The sequence below is a fragment of the Sphaeramia orbicularis genome, chromosome 6 (assembly GCF_902148855.1).
Source record: "Sphaeramia orbicularis chromosome 6, fSphaOr1.1, whole genome shotgun sequence".
Lineage (NCBI taxonomy): Eukaryota > Metazoa > Chordata > Actinopteri > Kurtiformes > Apogonidae > Sphaeramia > Sphaeramia orbicularis.
In genome coordinates, this window is record NC_043962.1 from 8,072,016 (window position 1) to 8,092,518 (window position 20,503).

The following is a 20,503-nucleotide window of genomic DNA, read 5'->3' on the forward strand; positions in this document are numbered from 1 at the left end:
ATGGACTGGACTCAGTGGGTTTACATGACACTTCAAAACTATTATCTTTATTATAAAAGCCAAGTGGCCTCCGTGTGTTTGTGTGCGTGTATGTGTGTCTCAGGAATCACATAAAATCCGGAAAGAGCCGTCTCCTGCAGTTTGGCACACTTAAGTATTTTTGGTCAAGGAACAGACTAGTGAAAACAGCAAGTTGATAGGACCAATATTTTGGGACATATTAGTAATTTTGGAATACAATAGCCTTACAATTGTTTTGCTATACCCAGAACGCTTTGGCGGTGACTGCTGGACAAATGCGGTACAGCATGCACGAATACACACCAGTATAAAAACTACCACACCTAGAACCAGTGGATCCCCACGAGTCAGTGTGCTAGTCAATAAACTATTGTTACAACCTCCGCCAAGTGTAACGGTGGAGGTTGTTTTCATCAGGGTTTGTCCGTCTGTCTGTTTGTCTGTTAGCGAGATAACTCAAAAAGTTAAGGACAGATTTTCATGAAATTTTCAGGAAATGTTCGTACTGGCACAAGGAACAAATGATGAAATTTTGGTGGTGGTGGTGGTGGGGGGGGGGGGGGGGGGGTTGTTTGACTGTTAGCAAGATAACTCAAAAAGTTATGGAAGGATTTTCATGAAATTTTCATGAAATGTTGATACTGGGACAAGGAACAAATGATTAAATTTTGGTGGTGATAGGGTGGGGGGGGGGACTGGTCTGCCATGGTGGAGGTCTGCGCTCTTGAGTGCTTTTCTAGTTAGTTTTTATTCCATTAGTTTGACTAAAACTGGACTTAAAAAGTACATGTAAACATTTTAGCTCAACTAAAAACAGACAAAATGTCATTAACTTAGTGAGTCATTAACTTACTGAGTGCAGGGTATAAATGAACCAATAGACTTATACATATGGTCAACGTCTTCATCAGGGTCTGAATGAAAACTGTTGGAGGTGGAGGACTGTAGTTTGTTTTACTTTCCAAGAAAAAAAGGACTTATTGGATCCCCTTTTTTTTTTTTTTTTTTTGTAGCTCATCGGCCGATGTGTCGTTGTGTCCACGGTCATTTTTGTTGTTTTCATTACGAATTCTTCAATTCTTCTCTGATGAAACTGCTGGTTGGATTCATTTCTGATCTACAACCTCTTCAGACTTAACGAACCAAGTTAAATCCCTAGGAGGAGTTTGATCAAATAGATGATCAGTGAATCGCCAGAAATTAAAAATGGTGGACTTCCTGTTAGTCTGACATCATCAGCCCCACTGACTTATCAATATAGTTCCTACTGATCACTGATAGAAGTCATATATGGACTTGGATTGGGAGACTGACCTCCTGCATCAAGACCACAAGAACCTGACAACCTCACAAATTCAACTGGAGATTGATTCAGATAGAACATGACGCTGACATACAGGGACACTGAAACTATTTTTTAATATGAATTTTTATCGACCAGCATGTGAATCTTACATGTGTCCTCGTCCTGTAACTGCAAATGAAGCTGTATGTGATGCAGTGGGTTGGAGTAAATCTGTTTTATGAGCTGGAAGTCGACTACACACTAAGTCTGTGTTTATCTGCCGCACTGATCTGGGTCTTAGAGTATGTGTGTGTGTGTGTGTGTGTGTATGTTGTGTGTAGTGTGTGTGTGTATGTTGTGTGTAGTGTGTGTCCGGATAAGACGGTATGACAGGCTTAAGATTGACCGCCTTCCCTACTGACCTTCCAGAAGAGAGCGAGTGAATGAAGGTGGTTAATCTGCAGATTTAACCTCATGCACAAACATAGACGTAGACTCTGTCTAAACCATCATCCATAAAACTAAGACAACTGACAGGAGAGGAGTTAATTATAATGATATTTTCATCCCATTGGTTCCTTTCACTGGTAAATTAGACACCAAGTGAACATTTAGTGGCTGAATCGGTCAAATGAATGAAGGATTTTTGTTCATTTTGTTGGTTAGTTTGGTCAATATTTGTTTATTTTTAGTCATTTTGTTGGTTATTTTGGTCAGTATTTGTTCATTTTTGGTCATTTTGTTGGTTAGTTGGGTCAGTATTTGTTCATTTTTGGTCATTTTGTTGGTTAGTTTGGTCAGTATTTGTTCATTTTTGGTCATTTGGTTGGTTAGTTTGGTCAGTATTTGTTCATTTTTGGTCATTTTGCTCAGTATTTGTTCATTTTTGGTCATTTTGTTGGTTATTTTGCTCAGTATTTGTTCATTTTTGGTCATTTTGTTGGTTAGTTTGGTCAGTATTTGTTCATTTTTGGTCATTTTGCTCAGTATTTGTTCATTTTTGGTCATTTTGTTGGTTAGTTTGGTCAGTATTTGTTCATTTTTGTTCATTTTGTTGGTAATTTTGGTCAGTATTTGTTCATTTTTGTTAATTTTTTTTGGTTAGTTTGCTCAGTATTTGGTCATTTTTGGTCATTTTGTTGGTGTTTTTTCGTTCTGCTCATAGATACTGGATTGGTTCAGATCCAGTTGTTGTTCCTTAGGGATGGGTACCGAATTCAGTACTTTTATCGGTACAGACCAAATTCCATCGGTACTATGGACTATTGATTTGTGTAAAATCAAAAGGTACCACATTTCGGTACTTGAACACCTCCTCATGATGCACGTGTCTGGGAGAGAGTGGAGGAGTGTCAGCCTGACGCAACAACAGCATTGGAGAGTGTGATTACGTCAGTGGCGACTAGGGCTGCACGATTAATCGATTTTAAATCGAAATCGGATTTTTTAATTAGGACGATTTTTAAAAAAGGGAAATCGTAAAATCGATTGCGGGCCGTGCGCTTGCGGGCTCCCGTAGGCTCCTCCTCCTATCAGTGACAGCGGTCTGTCACAGAACTCCGTGCAATGGCCGGACTTTAAATGTGTTCATGAGCCCGCAGTACTTATAGCAATGTAAGCCGTGGCTTCACGCACGGATCCCGCAACTGAAATAGAACTGCATGCGGATCACTCATCTTCCGTTGTCCTGGATCCGTACCGTACTGTCTTCTTCCGATCCGGGTCCGGGTCTCGGGGTCATCAGCCTCAGCAGAGGAGCCCAGACAGCCCTGTGCCCGCACACATCCACCCGCTCCAGGATAGAATCCCTCCAGCGTGTCCTGGGTCAGTCTATTCCACGCACGGATCCCTCAGTTTAAACAGAACCGCATGTGGATCACTTATATTAACCTGGTCCACGCACGCACGCACGACTGATGCCTGTCACTGACTTACATTGGTATCACTTCTGTGGGCCCAGATACCCAGGGAAAAAAAAAAAATTAAATAAAATTTTAAAAAAAACAACAACAACACCACACACACATATATATATTAAAAAAATTTAAATAATTAATTTAGTCCTCTTGCTAAATTTTTCATTCACAAATGTAAGTTCTGTAACACAAAAACAAATATTTATTTTTTGAAAGATGTTGAACTTTATTTAAAGCTGTTAGATAAATCTGGAAACAAAAAGGCTATAAAAAACATAAGTATTTGCTCTGATTTGGACATTGTATTATAGTGTATTCCCCCTGGCAAACTTATGTTATTTTCTTGTTGCATACATTGTTTGTATACTCTATTTCATTCAATAAAGATTTAATTAAGAAAAAATAAACTTCTGGGGGTTCATCACGTGATACCATCACAGATTTGAGGTCAGAGCAGTGCCTTGCATTGTGGGCTGCTCACGAAAACGACATGCTGACTTCTGTTGTCTTTTGTAGTTTTACCCAAAAATCGAAATCAAAATCGAGTTTTTAGAGGAAAAAATCTGGATTTTTTTTTTTTGCCAAAATCGTGCAGCCCTAGTGGCGACCTGATGATAACAGCAAGCGTGGTGGATAGCATGTATTCAAGGGTGTGGCTCTCCTTTTGCTAAACTTAATGCAGACTGTGTTCGCTGCAGTAGCGTGTTTCTAATGCTAAATGTAAGGCCAGTCACGGCAACACCTCAAACCTGAGGAAACACTTGGTCAAACCGAATCCACACCTGAAGGCTGAGGAATGTCCAATATTCAAAAGCCCCAAAGGAGCGCAGGCTAAGACCCCCGCGCCAGGCACTGTCACTGCACCTGCAGCAGCTGGAGGCTCCTCACCTACAGCCATTATCGGGGGAGAAGAAGTGGCGTTAAAAAAAAAAAAAAAAAAGTCAATGTGGAGTGGGTTCGACTTTTGCCAGAAAAGTAGATATGTTGATGTTCCTGAAAAAGAGCTGCTGAGGATGTGCAATACGGTCCATGGTAGAGGGAGCGGTTTGTTTTAGTTTGTAATACTTTAGTTTTAAAAATGTTATATATGTTTTATTTATTAAGTTACTTGCCCCCCCCCACACACACACACACTTTTCTCAAGTCTTCTGTTATATTATTTTCACTTGTGATGTTGAGAAATAAATATTCAGAATGCAAAAGTTTTTACTATTTTGTTTACAGACAAAATTACTTTAATCACCACACATACTCACAAAAAGTACTGAAAACAGGTACCATTTTATACCAGTACCAGTTCCCAGGAACCAAGTATCGGTACCGTATCGGTTTAATTATGAAAGGTACCCATCCCTAGTTAGTTTGGTCAGTATTTGTTCATTTTTAGTTATTTTATTGACTGTTGGTCTTCCGTGGGAGGTGTTGGACCAATAAATCTTATCCATGGAGGTCCACTTCTCCACTTCTAAGACTTCATGGGTCTGCTGTAGCATCTTGGTCCAGATACTACACACACCTGCAGTGGTCATATTGCATATGTTACAGTAGAAGACAGTTCACCTCCTTAGTGCTGTTTTTGGTTTCACATCGATGCTGAAGTTCTGGCTTTCCTTTTGTGGATTAGACAAACTAGCTGTTACATTAGCTATAGATTTACACACATATATTGTTGGTTCTGGTCTAACTAACCGACCCACCCCCACCCCCATCCAAACCCCTCCTTCACCTCCACCCCCACCCAGTGACCAAAGCGGTTCTCAGTTCTGTGACAGTAAAGTGTTGGTGCTGCCCTGGAACCGGTTCTCCTGCTGATATCTGTTAAAACTCTGGTATGTGCTTAGTTAGAGTTTTGAAGGAAAAGGCAGCGTTTAGATCTGAAAAGAATTTTATGGAAACAACATGAAACTGGAGAAAAATATATCTGTTGACCTAAAATATATCCAATATTTTAGGTCAGAGCCGCAAAAGCCTGGAACATAAAACAGGCTGGAAAAAAACTCTTCCGTTAAGAGGTCAGGAAGGCAAAGAAAATAATACACATGCATTACATAATGTCCCAGATACAGAGCCGTGGACTGAGTGTTAGCCACCAATACATCTGGACTAAGTATAGCCTTGAAGTCTGCACTGAGGGGAACAGAACCTCCAAATGTAAATGTTGAAGTTGTTGTTTTTCCTGTGGATGAGCTGCAAGACACAGTGTTGTTTTTGTGTAATGCCGTACAGGTTTTGGTGTGATAGTGATTGTTTATGGGTTCACCAGCTCTGATTCACGGCCCTAAACACGTCACAGGCCGGTTATTCCTGCACACTTCACTGTGTTCAGTAGGTGTGTCATTGCTAACAGTGACATGTTGGTACTCGTGTCCTTTTTAGAAACGCCGTCTCCGCTTGAGATGAGCTGTGAGCGTTTTCCTTTTCGCACTGTTAACGTTTGGTTTGATTATTATCTGTGCAGACACACAGGAACCTGATGAGAACAGGTGTGAACGTCCACGTCCTGGACTGAAACTGTTGAAACCTGGTACTGGACAAAATATTAAAGATAAGGTATGAAAAAGATCAGATCAGATTATACTGGGTTTAGTTATAGGGAGGGAAGGAAGGAAGGAAGGGAGGGAGGGAGGGAGGGAAGGAAGGAAGCAAGGAAGCCACCCACCCCAGGGCTCGACACCTATACGGGCTTGTCCCACCCCAGGGTTCGACACCTATACGGGCTTGTCCCACCCCAGGGTTCGACACCTATACGGGCCCATGTCACCCCAGGGTTCGACACCCATACGGGCCCATCCCACCCCAGGGTTCGACACCCATACGGGCCCATCCCACCCCAGGGTTCAACACCCATACGGGCCCATCCCACCCCAGGGTTCAACACCCATACGGGCCCATCCCACCCCAGGGTTCGACACCCTTATGTGCCCATACCACCCCAGGGTTTGACACCCTTATGTGCCCATACCACCCCAGGGTTCAACACCCATACCTGCCCATACCACCCCAGGGTTCAACACCCATACCTGCCCATACCACCCCAGGGTTCAACACCCATACAGGCTTGTCCCACCCCAGGGTTCAACACTCATACAGGCCAATCCCACCCCAGGGTTCGACACAGTCCAGGCTGGCCGGGGTCGTGTGCATGGTCATGTTCGTACATGCACAGTCAAACGCTGCAGGCAACTCTTCTCTCACTCTGTGTTTTTTTTTTTATTATGTTCTCCGTCTTCTGCTCCGGTTCTCTCTGTCTCTATTTTGAGATGCACATGTCGGCTGTGACCCAACACGTGCCCGTTGTGTTAGATTTAGTGTCAGACTCAGTGGATCTGCAGTAAAACGCTCTCATTCTGAAACCCAGTGAAAGTAGGTTGTGCCACTTGAAGACTCCTGTAGACAAAACCACATGTAGACTAATGTGGAGACAAATTCATTTAGAATTCCCCACAAATAAACCTGTGGCTGTTTAAGGGTTAACACACAGTACTGCTCTTCTACTGTCTTAATAATGTAATAATTATTTTTTTTATTTTTATTTATTTTTTTTTTTTTTAATTGCTGTTGATGCTTTCTGTGGTCATTCTTCTGTTTTTCAACTTGTAGTTTTTTTTTCAATTTGCCCGTTAAACATTTAGATATAATAATCTTAAATCTCTTCAGTATTCTGTCTCCATGTTAGAAGTTTCTTTGTGGTGATTCCATTAATGTGAACTGAATTGAGGATCCAGACTGTTCTATAGAACCTGCTGGACCAGCAGATCCTTATCCATCCAACCTTTGCCCTGTTTGAGCCTGCTCATTTATCCCCAACAATGGACGACGTCCTGTCCGACAGAGGCCTTCAACAAACACAACTGAACTACCAGCTCCCATCAGCCCCTGGGCTGGCTCTGTGGGAGGGACGGTCCTGGACCCTGGTACTGGACCTTGGTACTGCATGGGTATTAAGTATTAAAAATAAGGTATAAGATCAGACACTGTCCAGTTTACTAATGGTGAAGGAAGGAAGTCAAAATCAAAAGGACTGGACAGATTTTTCTCCTCAACTCAGACATTCTTCTAAAAAAAAATCTGGATTAGAGACCTGGGTTTGGGTTGTGATCAAGGTCTAGGGTGTGGTTCGGGTCTGGGTTCTGGTCCAGGTCTGAGTTTGGGCCCAGGGCTGAATTCAGTTCTGGGTCTGAGTTCGGATCCAGGTCTGGGTTTGGGTCCAGGTCTGAGTTTGGATCCAGGTCTGAGTTTGAGTCCAGGTCTGGGTTTAGGTCCAGGTCTGGGCTCAGGTCCAGGTCCAGGTCCAGGTCTAGGTTCTAGTCCATGTCTGGGTTCTGGTCTAGGTCTGAGTTTGGGTCCAGGTCTAGGTTCAGGTCCAGGTCTGGATTCAGGTCCAGGTCTGGGTTCTGGTCCAGGTCTAGGTGAATCCACTTGGATGTCACAATAAACACTGACATTAGAAACTATTTGGTTCTGACTTTTAATATTGTGTATTTTTTAATTTTACAAATAAACACACACATCCAGTACAGCTGCAAAAAGAATCAGACTTCTGCACAGAACTGTAGAACATATAAATGATACTTGGGTAGTAATACTAGTAGTACTAGTAGTAGTAGTAGTACTAGTAGTAGTTGCAGTGGTAGTAGTAGTGGTAGTGTGAAGATGTACGGGGGCCACTGCCGCCGCCTCAGGGCAGAGGACGAGGCAGAGGGAAGAGGAATGTCAGGAATCCCATGGGAAACTGACTCTGACCATTTGTATGTTTGTTTTTGTGTCGTCGGGGTCAGGTTTGAAAACTGTCTCCACATATTCACATTTATTCTACTGAGTTTACTTCACTGTCCTCAATGTGACCAGAGAACAGCAGGAACAGTCACACACCAGGACGAGAACATTAGAAGTACTGTGGTAGTAGTAGACAGCAGTAGTAGTAGTAGTAGTAGTAGTAGTAGTCGTAGACAGTAGTTGTTATAGAAGACAGTTGTAGTTAATAAATAGTAAATAAAACTTGATAAAATGTTGAAAATATGATTCTTTGTTTACAGATGATGCACTAGTTTATAATAGATGTGTTGATGTACTTTTATTGGTTTGTGTTTTACCGTCCAGGTTCAGCCACTGCTTTGACCTCAGACATCTGCTTTAATATGAAGTACATCCTAGTACTGATATTAATATGAAGTACATCCTAGTACTGATATTAATATGAAGTACATCCTAGTACTGATATTAGACCTGTTGGAGTTTGTCAGACGTCAGTGAACTGAACTGAAGTGTCATCCGTCATCTTCCACGTTAAGGTCATTAGTCTGTTTATAGAGCAGCCTCTGCTCACATGGAACCAATATTTAATTAAAAATGAATGAGGGGGGGATAATTGGGGCGGACCTGGCCTCAGGGGTGGGGTGGGGGGGTCAGACAGTGTACATGACTCATCTGTCAGCGTCCAATGAAAACCCTTCACTTCAGCTGCATCACATACAGTTTGGATTGTCACTCTGGTTTACAGCTGTTTAACCCTCTGGTGTCCAGGTGAGCATATTATGCACATTTTAGACTTCAATTTATTAAAAGTCATGTTATTTTTCACAATTTGTTTTAGGTCAGAATTCAAAAGTTGTTAATTTTTACATGATTTTTTAAAAATTCTGACCCATGCACTAAAACCCTCACATTGTAAATAAACAATATTAAACTCCTACATTAACACCCTTCTACTAAGTGAGAACAAAATGCACACCGACACATTTAACATTTGACCTAGAACAAAATTAATAATGTATATTAACCAATGTGGGTGTTAATCATTGACATATGACAGGATAAAAATACAAAAAAAATAATAATACAATTTTTTTGTAGAATATTGGAAAAAACATATTTATGATTCTTTGTTTATTTTTGTTCATTTTTGTTCCTTTTTATTATTTCCAGTATGACTGTGTTCTTTGCTGTTGCTCATGATAATAATTTTCATCCATCTCTGGTCTGATCATGTTCTTGTTTGGACTTTAGCTTATGTTTGGGTTTTGTTTTTTTAACCTGTTCCTTGTTTCTGTAGTTGTGTTTCTTGTCCAGTTGGAGCGTCGTTCCAGTCGTATAAACCCTGACCTGTAGAACCATCATCAGTCAAATGTTCTCACGTTCATGTTTTCAGCTGCTGTGTTTGTTCTACTGTTTGGTTTAGCTCCGATGCTAACATGGCGTTTGCTGTCTTTTCAGTGATATATTTAGGTGAGTTCAGTGCCATGTTTGACCAGGTCACATGACAGAGGCAGATTGGTGACACTTCCTGGACGTTTAAGACCAGCTTAAACCTCACTGGTTGAGCCCATTGTAGGTGTGTGTGTGTGTGTGTGTGTGTGTGTCAGGTCGATGTAGGACAGAAGTGTCGGTGAAAACATCCTCATCTGTCCTGAAACAGCTGCTCTGAGACAAAATGTCATTTCAAGTATGTGAAAACAGTCTCTACATGTGGCTTCAGTTTTTGGAAAAACATCCATTTATGCTGAACTCTGAACAAGGTTGAACAGAGTGGATATTTATACTTGATATCCATAATATCAGGGCTGCACATTTAATTAAATTATAACTGAAAAGAGTTATGGTCACAGAATGGCAGAAAGCAGATTTAGGAGGATTTAAGGAGGTCTAATGGCAGAAATGTTTAGTTAAATGTCAAGAACAAGGAAGAAATGAATACGTTTACTCCATATTAATACTTATGAAAATGTAGAAATCTAACACCATATACACTCTGTTAAATCTGATGTGCAGTATAAACATATGTCACTGAGTAGATTATTTATTTATATATATGTATATCTGTGTTGGTTTTCAGGGTTAAATGTTTAAACATATATCTGTGTCATCTTGTCATGAAACAGCCTCTGTGTTTGCATTTGTACTTGACCTCTGACCTCTAAACGGTCCATCACAGTGGGCAGACACCCAGACCCAGACCATGGTCCATGAGTCAGAGATAGATATGATCCAGAACCGACCAAACACTGAAGGGGTTAAGAAGACCAGAACCCACTGGAGATCCCGTTGGTGCCATATTTTTTATCCAAAAAACACACACCTTTTTTTTTTTTCAGTATTCTACATATAAATTGTATTATTTATTTATTTTTTCATCCTGGCATATGTCAATGATAAACACAAGCATTGGTTGATATACCTATTATTTTTTGTTCTAGGTCAAATGTTAAATGCTAACATGTGTCAGTGTGTATTTTGTATTCACTTGGTAGAAGGGTGTTAGTGTAGGAATTTAACATAGTTTACATTGTGATGATTTTAGTGGATGGGTCAGAATTTAAAAAAGATCAGGCAAAAAAGAACAACTTTTGAATTCTGACCTAAAATAAATGACCTTTTATACCATGGAGTGTGTAGTGTGCATAACATGCTCACGTGGATACCGGCGGGTGAAGGTCTTGCCAGGACGGGCCTTTGTTCCTCCGTCGGCGTCTTTTCAACAGACACGAGCCAGATGCTGCTTCATTCATCACTGTGTGTGTGTGTTTTAGTGTGTTGGCCTGTGCGTTGTGTACTCGCGGAATTTGTCAAGTAAACGTTAACCGTGTGTTTGTATCAGCGCTGGAACGGAAAGTTGGACAGATTTATCTGAGGAAGAGGAGGGATGAAGAGGCTGAAGGAAATGTTGTATCCATGATGATCAATCTGCTGTAGTTTGTGTTTCCAGGTGTTTTTTATTGCATCATTGTCTGGTTGCTTTAAACCAATACATTTGCATTAATGTGGGTTTTATTTAACATGATCAGTAAGTGCAATAGGCTTTAAAAAATCTGCATATTGGATAAAATTTGTCAGTATTGGATTGATGTCAAGTTTCTCAAAATCTCAAGATTTCAGGTTGTTCAGATTTTTGTTCATTTTGTTGGTTAGTTTGGTCAGTATTTGTTCATTTCTGGTCATTTTGTTGGTTAGTTTGGTCAGTATTTGTTCATTTTTGGTCATTTTGTTGGTGTTTTTATTGTTCTGCTCATAGATACTGGGTTGGTTCAGATCTGGTTGTTTTTTTAGATACTTTTGGTCAGTTTGAACCACTTTACTCTGTGAATGAACAACTGGATCTAGAGATGATCTGACCCAGTGGGTTCATCATAAATTCTCATCAAAGTGTTTCAGATTCTGCTCTTGAACATTTTGCTGTTTCTAACACATGGTCTTGGAGTTCTACATGTTCAGACTTCAGCTCGTATCTGTCAGATGGATCAGTTTCGTCATTCAACAGTTTCCTCACTGACATGAACCTTGTTTGTGTCTTCAGGTGAATCTGGTCTGGGTAAATCCACCCTCATTAACTCTCTGTTCCTGACTGATCTGTACTCCAAGGACTACCCCGGACCTTCCCAACGCATCAAGAAGACTGTACAGGTGAGTTTACATCTGCCCATTTTCACCTGTATTCATTATACTGTCTGTTCATGTTATGGATCAGCCGCTCATGCACATAGATGACACAAATATCAAATATCAGTCAACCATTCATTTGCTCAAATAATCGACTTAATCATATGAAAATATGGGTAGGTTTATTCCTTTATTCTATGCTGTAATGTTTACAGATGTCTGGGTCATGTTGTTGATCATCACTGGACCTGTTCAACTTTTAGGTCTTTGATTCAGTTCTTTTTATGATATTACAAATTAGGGCTGTCAAGATGAACACAGATTAATCCATCATCACAATTAATCTCATTAAAAAATTTTAACGCAATTAACCCATTTGCAGCACAGAATAACTTTGAATGTCTCTGCCAATGCATTTCGGTCAGTTTGTCCAAATAGAGTTACTGTCGCACATGAACAAATGGTCAGTTGATCCGGTAGTGACAGGCAGCAGAACCAACCCATAAAGACGGAAGACGATAAACAGCACATTGGCCCTCTGGATGGAAATATGAGGACAAAAAAACAAAACAGAACAGTTGTTTCAACTACTACTACTGAAACTGGTGAAGGTGTTTAATAAACATGTTAAGTGCATATATATTCCCTTCTTTGTTGAGTCTGTTTGCTCATGCAAAATGAAACACGACTAATATAGATTAAAAATCAATGATATTTAGTCGTTATTAATCAAAATTAATCCACAGAAACCCTGTGATTAATATGATAAAAAATTGTAATCGTTTAAACTGTAGGTTTTTACCTTAAAGGGGTCATATTTTGCTAAACCCACTTTTATTAATGTTTGGTTCATTTATTTGTGTATTTGGATCCTAATAGTTCATAAAGTTTGAATTTGAACCCTCCAGCTGCTGCAAAACTATCTTTAGATTCATTTTGGCAAAAATCAAGTGGATTTCTACAACCTGTTTTAATCCTTCTTAATTTATTATGTCTATAACTAGTTACGTCATGACATTTGCACATATAAGGTCAAGACTTCTGTCGAACATTTCTCCGAGTACGACATAATTGTTTGTCAGCAGCAGCGGTTGTAGTAAAAACTGAAAATATGTCCAAACTTGGAGCAGATTACCGAAAATATTAAATTGTTGGTTGAACAGGACAGAGCAGCACAGTCAACAACCTGGAGGGGGCGGGGCCTGAAGTGGCTCATGTGCATTTAAAGGTCCAGTGCTCAAAACCACCTTTCTGGTGTCATTACTCAGAAATAGGGTTGAAGATGGACCTGTGGAGTTGAATGAATGAAGAATTCAGACCCAAGCAGTGCATTTACACATTATGTAGACCACAGGGAAATGTTTGAAAATGCATAATTCCATTTAAAAAAGCTAAATATCACTCCTTTAAATGAGGTATCACTGGTTAATGTAGTCGTTGTAGTTCTTCAGTTCTAAGTTTTGAAGCTTAATTGGGAGAACATTAACACGAATTCTGTGGAAGGAACGGGTTAAATGATGACTTTAAAACAGACCCTGATGGATGCTCCTTATTTATGTCAGCCATGAAAATAAGCAGCCGTGAGGTCATGCAGATGTGTCAGTGTTGTGCATTCCTGGATATGAAGGTTCAGGCCGTTCTGAACTTTGACCTTTTCACCTCCTGACACCTCATCAGCTCTGGCTAAAGGCAAAGAGAAGCCACTGTCCACCACCATGTCCACAGGATGAAGACCAACGCTATCATAAATTATCTGCAATGTGTGTCATTGACCGTAGTACTTTTTTTTTTTCCCCGTGGGGCAGATGGGTTTAGAAGGGGTGTCAAACACGAGGTCTGTGGACCAAAACTGGCTGCCAGAGAGTCCAATCCCTCCCATAAGATGAACAAAAATGAACAAAAAAATGACCTCATTTAAAGGAAAGAGGACAGAGGATACAGAGATCTGGAAGGAAAGAAGGAAGAATGTAGGAACCGAGGAGAGAAGGAAGGATGCAGGAACCGAGGAGAGAAGGAAGGATGTAGGAACCGAGGGGAGAAGGAGGGATGCAGGAACCGAGGACAGAAGGAAGGATGTAGGAACCGAGGAGAGAAGGAAGGATGCAGGAACCGAGGACAGAAGGAAGGATGTAGGAACCGAGGGGAGAAGGAGGGATGCAGGAACCAAGGAGAGAAGGAAGGATGTAGGAACCGAGGGGAGAAGGAAGGATGCAGGAACGGAGGGGAGAAGGAAGGATGTAGGAACCGAGGAGAGAAGGAAGGATGCAGGAACCGAGGGGAGAAGGAAGGATGCAGGAACCGAGGGGAGAAGGAAGGATGCAGGAACCGAGGGGAGAAGGAAGGATGTAGGAACGGAGAGGAGAAGGAAGGGTGCAGGAACGGAGAGGAGAAGGAAGGGTGCAGGAACGGAGGGGAGAAGGAAGGATGCAGGAACCGAGGAGAGAAGGAAGGATGGAGGAACAGAGGGGAGAAGGAAGGATGCAGGAACGGAGAAGGAAGGATGGAGGAACAGAGGGGAGAAGGAAGGATGCAGGAACGGAGGGGAGAAGGAAGGATGTAGGAACTGAGGAGAGAAGGAAGGATGTAGAAACTGAGGGGAGAAGGAAGGATCCAGGAACGGAGAAGGAAGGATGCAGGAACCGAGGGGAGAAGGAAGGATGCAGGAACCGAGGGGAGAAGGAAGGATGCAAGAACGGAGAAGGAAGGATGCAGGAACGGAGAAGGAAGGATGCAGGAACCGAGGGGAGAAGGAAGGATGCAAGAACGGAGAAGGAAGGATGCAGGAACAGAGAAGGAAGGATGCAGGAACCGAGGGGAGAAGGAAGGATGCAAGAACGAAGAAGGAAGGATGCAGGAACGGAGAAGGAAGGATGCAGGAACGGAGGGGAGAAGGAAGGATGCAGGAACGGAGGGGAGAAGGAAGGATGCAGGAACGGAGGGGAGAAGGAAGGATGTAGGAACGGAGGGGAGAAGGAAGGATGCAGGAACCAAAGGGAAAACAGTGAGGCCAGGCCAGGACGCCTGTTTTTGTCCTTTTATGGTCATGGCAACGGGAAGCTGAAACAGGAAGGGGGTGTCGGTTTGGGAGAAGAGGAGAAGAAGAAGATGGAGAGAATGAGTGTTATGAGTAACGGAGGAGGAGGAGGAGGAGGAGGAGCAGCTGTGGGTTCATTTTGACGGGATCAGAGGAGGTGACGGTGCAGATCCAGATTCCCAGTGTTTCCTCTGTGGTTAAAGGGTCAAAATCAGGGCAGGAATGTTCTCATGAAATACTACACCCACTCACAGATGAACCCACTCCACACTGCAACAGCACCAGAACCCAGGACAGAACCCAAAACCCAAACGTGCACATTCAACACTTTAAACCCTCTCATCTGCCTTTTACTGTCAGTGGGTCATTTTCACTTCATATGTGTTTACTTGTCACATGCACCGTTAACCCTCTGGTATCAGGGTGAGAGTATCATACACACTTTACACTTCATGTTATAAAAGATCATATTATTTTTCACAATTTGTTTTAGGTCAGAATTCAAGTTGATGAAAAACAAACAAAAAAAAGTTTAGAAAAAAACTGTTTGAAAAACATTGACATTACTGCGACACAGATGTTGAGTTTTTAGTGTTTTTAAAAGACCTCGACTGGACTCACTCTGAACACGTTTACCTGAAGTTTGTGTGTCTGTTTTTATGTTGTGTCTGTTGTGTGTGTTTTGCACGTTTTGTGTATGTGTGTGTTTTGTGTGTATATTGTGTGTTTTTTGTCTTGTGTATGGTGTGTTTGGCATCTGTTTGTGCTTCTTGTGTATATTGTGTGTGTGTTTTGTGTCTGTTGTTCGTGTTTTGTGTCTGTTGTGTGTTTTTTGTGTGTATTGTGTGTGTTTTTTTTATATATATATTGTGTGTGCTTTGTGTGTATATTGTGTGTCTGTTTTGTATATATTGTGTGTCTGTTTTGTATATATTGTGTGTTTATTGTGTATATTGTACGTGTGCTTTGTGTGTATATTGTGTGTGTTTTGTGTGTATATTGTGTGTTTTGCGTATATTGTATGTGTGCTTTGTGTGTATATTGTGTGTGTTTTGTGTGTATATTGTGTGATTTGCGTATATTGTATGTGTGCTTTGTGTGTATATTGTGTGTGTTTTGTGTGTATATTGTGTGATTTGCGTATATTGTATGTGTGCTTTGTGTGTGTGTTTTGTGTGTATATTGTGTGTTTTTTGTGTATATCGTGTGTGTTTATGTGTGTGTTTTGTCTTGTGTCCGTGATGTATGTTGTGTCTGTTGTGTGTTTTTTGTGTATGTTGTGTGTTTTGTGTCTGTTTTGTGTTTTTTCTGTATATTGTGTGTGTTTTTGTGTATATTGTGTGTGTTTTGTGTGTATATTGTATTCGTGTTTTTTGTGTAGTGTGTGTTTTGTGTCCTGTGTATGTTGTATGTATTTTTTGTGTATATTGTGTGCGTTTTTTGTGTATACTGTATGTGTATTTTTTGTGTATATTGTGTGTTTTGTGTGTATGTTGTGTGTGTTTTGTGTGTATGTTGTGTGTGTTTTGTGTCCACATGGCGTCTCCTCCTCTGTTTTTTCTCCTCCTCCTTTAAACCTGGATCTCCACAGTCTTCTTCCCTCCATCGTTCGTTCCGTCCAACCTCATGTGAACCCATGGGCATGGCAGCGTTTAGTGTAAAAGTGTGTTTTCTCTGGGCGCTGTGGTCGGAGCCTGCGCGGGGGGGGGGGGGGGGGGGTCAGGGTATTTTTATTCCAGAACAATCTCTGCTGTTTTTTTCTCACATTCACATTCCGTCCGGATCCGATTTCTCTTAAATGATGGTGTTGAGACTGACGACATTTTTGAGGTTTTCTCCCAATCTGTTTTTCTTCGCGGAAAACGTTGGAAATGACACATTGGGTTGTGGAGACGGCGGCCATGTCATGGACAGACGCTTCCAGACGGCGTCCTCTGCGGGACGTGTAAGTCTGAGCCGGAGTTAAAGGGGTTTCCTAAAATAAGCCCACGGCCTTGTGTGAAAGTATGCAGGAAATGATGGATCTGTGGAGTTCAGCGGGACCAAAACTCCGACTAAAGCACAGGATCAGACCTGGACCTGACGGAGGACTCACATCTGTAACATGTACTGTCCATTAGTGTTTGGACGGTGATCCACCACAGCGGGTTTACAGGGAACCCATCCAGATCTGATGGACGTGTGGACGCTCAGCTTTAATTCAAGGGTTTTGCACGAACATGAGCTGAACCGTTTAGATTTAAAACCACTGTGAACGCACATCAGTCCGATTTTATTTGTATAACAACACATCATAAAAACTGTTATCACACGATACTTTACATTTAGAGCTGGAATAAACCAGAGCAGAGAGGAGGAGAGAGGAGGAGCAGAGAGGAGGACAGACAGGAGGAGGAGAGACAGGAGGAGAAGGAGAGAGAAGGAGGAGAGACAGACAGGAGGAGGAAGAGAGAGGATAACAGACAGGAGGAGGAGAGATAGGAGGAGAGAGGAGGAGCAGGGAGGAGGAGAGAGGAGGACAGAGAGGAGGAGAGAGGATGAGAAGAGGACAGACAGGAGGAGGAGGAGAGAGGATAACAGACAGGAGGAGGAGAGACAGGAGGAGGAGGAGAGAGGAGGAGGAGAGACAGACAGGAGGAGGAAGAGAGAGGATAACAGACAGGAGGAGGAGAGATAGGAGGAGAGAGGAGGAGCAGGGAGGAGGAGAGAGGAGGACAGAGAGGAGGAGAGAGTATGAGGAGAGACAGACAGGAGGAGGAGAGAAGAGGACAGACAGGAGGAGGAGGAGAGAGGATAACAGACAGGAGGAGGAGGAGAGAGGAGGAGGAGAGACAGACAGGAGGAGGAGAGAAGAGGACAGACAGGAGGAGGAGGAGAGAGGATAACAGACAGGAGGAGGAGAGACAGGAGGAGGAGGAGGAGAGACAGACAGGAGGAGGAGAGGATAACAGACAGGAGGAGGAGAGACAGGAGGAGAGAGGAGGAGCAGAGAGGAGGAGAGAGGAGGAGAGACAGACAGGAGGAGGAGAGAGAAGGAGAGACAGGAGGAGGAGAGACAGGAGGAGAAGGAGAGAGAAGGAGAGACAGGAGGAGAAGGAGAGAGAAGGAGAGACAGGAGGAGGAGGAGAGAGGAGGAGAGACAGACAGGAGGAGGAGAGAGGAGGAGGAGAGACAGACAGGAGGAGGAGCAGAGAGGAGGACAGACCGGAGGAGGAAGAGAGAGGATAACAGACAGGAGGAGAGAGGAGGAGGAGAGACAGACAGGAGGAGGAGAGAGGATAACAGACAGGAGGAGAGAGGAGGAGCAGAGAGGAGGAGAGAGGAGGAGAGACAGACAGGAGGAGGAGAGAGGAGGAGAGACAGACAGGAGGAGGAGGAGAGACAGGAGGAGCAGAGAAGAGGACAGACAGGAGGAGGAACAGAGACGAGGAGGAGAGAAGAGGACAGACAGGGGGAGGAGGAGAGAGGATAACAGAGAGGAGGAGGAGAGACAGACAGGAGGAGGAGAGAGGAGGAGAGACAGACAGGAGGAGGAGGAGAGACAGGAGGAGCAGAGAAGAGGACAGACAGGAGGAGGAACAGAGACGAGGAGGAGAGAAGAGGACAGACAGGGGGAGGAGGAGAGATGGACAGACAGGAGGAGGAGGAGAGAGGAGGACAGACAGGAGGAGGAGGAGAGATGGGAGGAGGAGCAGAGAGGAGGTCAGGCAGGAGAGAGGAGGAGGAGGAGAGAGGAGGAGAGAGATGAGGAGAGATGGACATCCATCTCTGTACATCCATGTATGCGTCCACTTCAGATGCATCATTTGTGTATTTTTCCTTTTAATTCTTAAAAACCTTCATCTGTTTGTTTCTTCATCTGTTTCTAACCTTTGTCGTTTTCTCTACATGAAATCTTCCTGATATGTCCATGTTAGATTCTCAGTCAAAGCTGCTGTTGTTACCGTCGTCGTCGTCTCATTATTTGCTGATAATCTGTGGGTGTGATGACGTACCATCAGTGACCTGAGTAGGAGACGACGCTGTCACTATTAACCAGGATGTAGAAAACAGTGTGTGGGCGGAGTCTACACTGGAATGTCTTTAACAAACGTACAACCATCATTATTATCTCACATATGTAAATATATGTGTATATATGTATAGAACAAGTATTACAAAGAGCAGATTCTCTTTGATTTGTCATTTTTCAAACTGGGATACTTCCGTCTGTCTTTCTACACTTTGTTTTTCTGTGTTTTTTGCAGATATAAAAACTGCATTTTCCTCACAGTGGCATCAATAAAGTCATATCTTATCCAACTCATTATTATTATTATTATTATTATCAGAACACTTTATTAAACCCAGCGGGAAGTTATTGTGTTACAGTACAAGTAAAATAAAAAGTAGAAGGAAAGAAAGTGTCAATACAACAAAAATACACACATACAGAATCAGTGAATATTTGTGTGTTTTCCAGGTGGAACAGTCCAAAGTGCTGGTCAAAGAGGGCGGAGTCCAGCTGACCCTCACCATCGTGGACACCCCAGGCTTCGGAGACGCCGTGGACAACAGTAACTGGTACAGTTGGATGCACATGTAGTCATGTGATTGTCTGTTACCGCCCACTGTGTCTGACATCCAATCCCTGTCTCCTCAGCTGGCAGCCCGTCATAAACTACATCGACAGTAAATGTGAGGACTTCCTGAACGCGGAGTCGAGGGTGAACCGCCGGTCGATGCCCGACAACAGAGTCCACTGCTGTTTATATTTCATCGCTCCGTCTGGACACGGGTAAGCCAATCAGAAAAGACCTGAAACACCGGGTAAACCAATCAGAAAAGACCTGGAACACCGGGTGAACCAATCAGAAAAGATCTTGAACACTGGGTGAGCCAATCAGAAAACCCCTAGAACACTGGGTGAGCCAATCAGAAAACACCTGGAACACTGGGTGAGCCAATCAGAAAACACCTGGAACACTGGGTAAGCCAATCAGAAAACACCTAGAACATCGGGTAAACCAATCAGAAAACACGTGGAACACCAGATAAACCAATCAGAAAACAGCTGGAACACTGGGTAAGCCAATCAGAAAACACCTAGAACATCGGGTAAACCAATTAGAAAACACCTGGAATATATAGCATATATATGTGTTTAACTACTATATTTTAACCCTTTCTACTCATGCGTTATGAATTTGTGCTGCAGGTGCACTCTGGGTAAACTGTCATGGGAATAATAGACATCTCCTTATATGGACATCCTGGGGGTATGTTTATAGGTGATCATGATCATGATCATGATCAGGTTTTACAAAATGCATTTTTTCATCTTTGAAACCCCAGATATGACCGTTTTAAAACCCCTCTAAGGCAGGGGGGTTAAACAAACGGCCCGTGGGCCAAAACCGGTGACTGAAGAGTCCAGTCCCTCCTGTGGGATGAATGTGTGAAATGTAAAAATGACACTGAAGATGTTAACCATCAATGATGTAAAAATTATGTTGGCTCAGGTTCCACATTCAGACCAGTCTGATCTAAAGTGGATCAGAACCAGTAAAATAAGAACAGAATAACCTTTAAATAATGACAACTACACGTGTTTCTTTTTGTTTTACTGTAAAAAAAAAAAAAAACAGATTCTGAAACTGTTCACATTTAAAAACAATCTTCTCATAAGAAATGCAAATAATCTGAACAGATATGAACAACCTGAAATGTCTTCATATAAATCTGTGTATTTGTACCAGTGTTCTGCCTGTTATTAAATGTTTAGTGTATTTGTAGATCCACTGTATCTGTGCGTTATAACGTACATGTGGAAATGATAAATATTGGTAAAATTACACTTAATCTTCTTAATAAATTTCAGGTTGTTCGTTGTTA

The 20,503-nt window shown here is 42.3% G+C and overlaps 1 protein-coding gene across 5 annotated transcripts in view; it reads left to right on the forward strand.

The window, feature by feature from the left end:
- The window catches only part of LOC115420742 (septin-7-like), a 52,826-nt gene that overhangs the window by 13,375 nt on the left and 18,948 nt on the right, over positions 1 to 20,503 (forward strand). For all 5 annotated transcript variants that reach the window (XM_030136229.1, XM_030136230.1, XM_030136231.1 and 2 more), the window contains exons 3-5: positions 11,513 to 11,619; positions 19,092 to 19,192; positions 19,272 to 19,406. In XM_030136229.1, the coding sequence (XP_029992089.1) occupies positions 11,513 to 11,619; positions 19,092 to 19,192; positions 19,272 to 19,406 (343 nt within the window). The remainder of the gene's footprint in view (positions 1 to 11,512; positions 11,620 to 19,091; positions 19,193 to 19,271; positions 19,407 to 20,503) is intronic.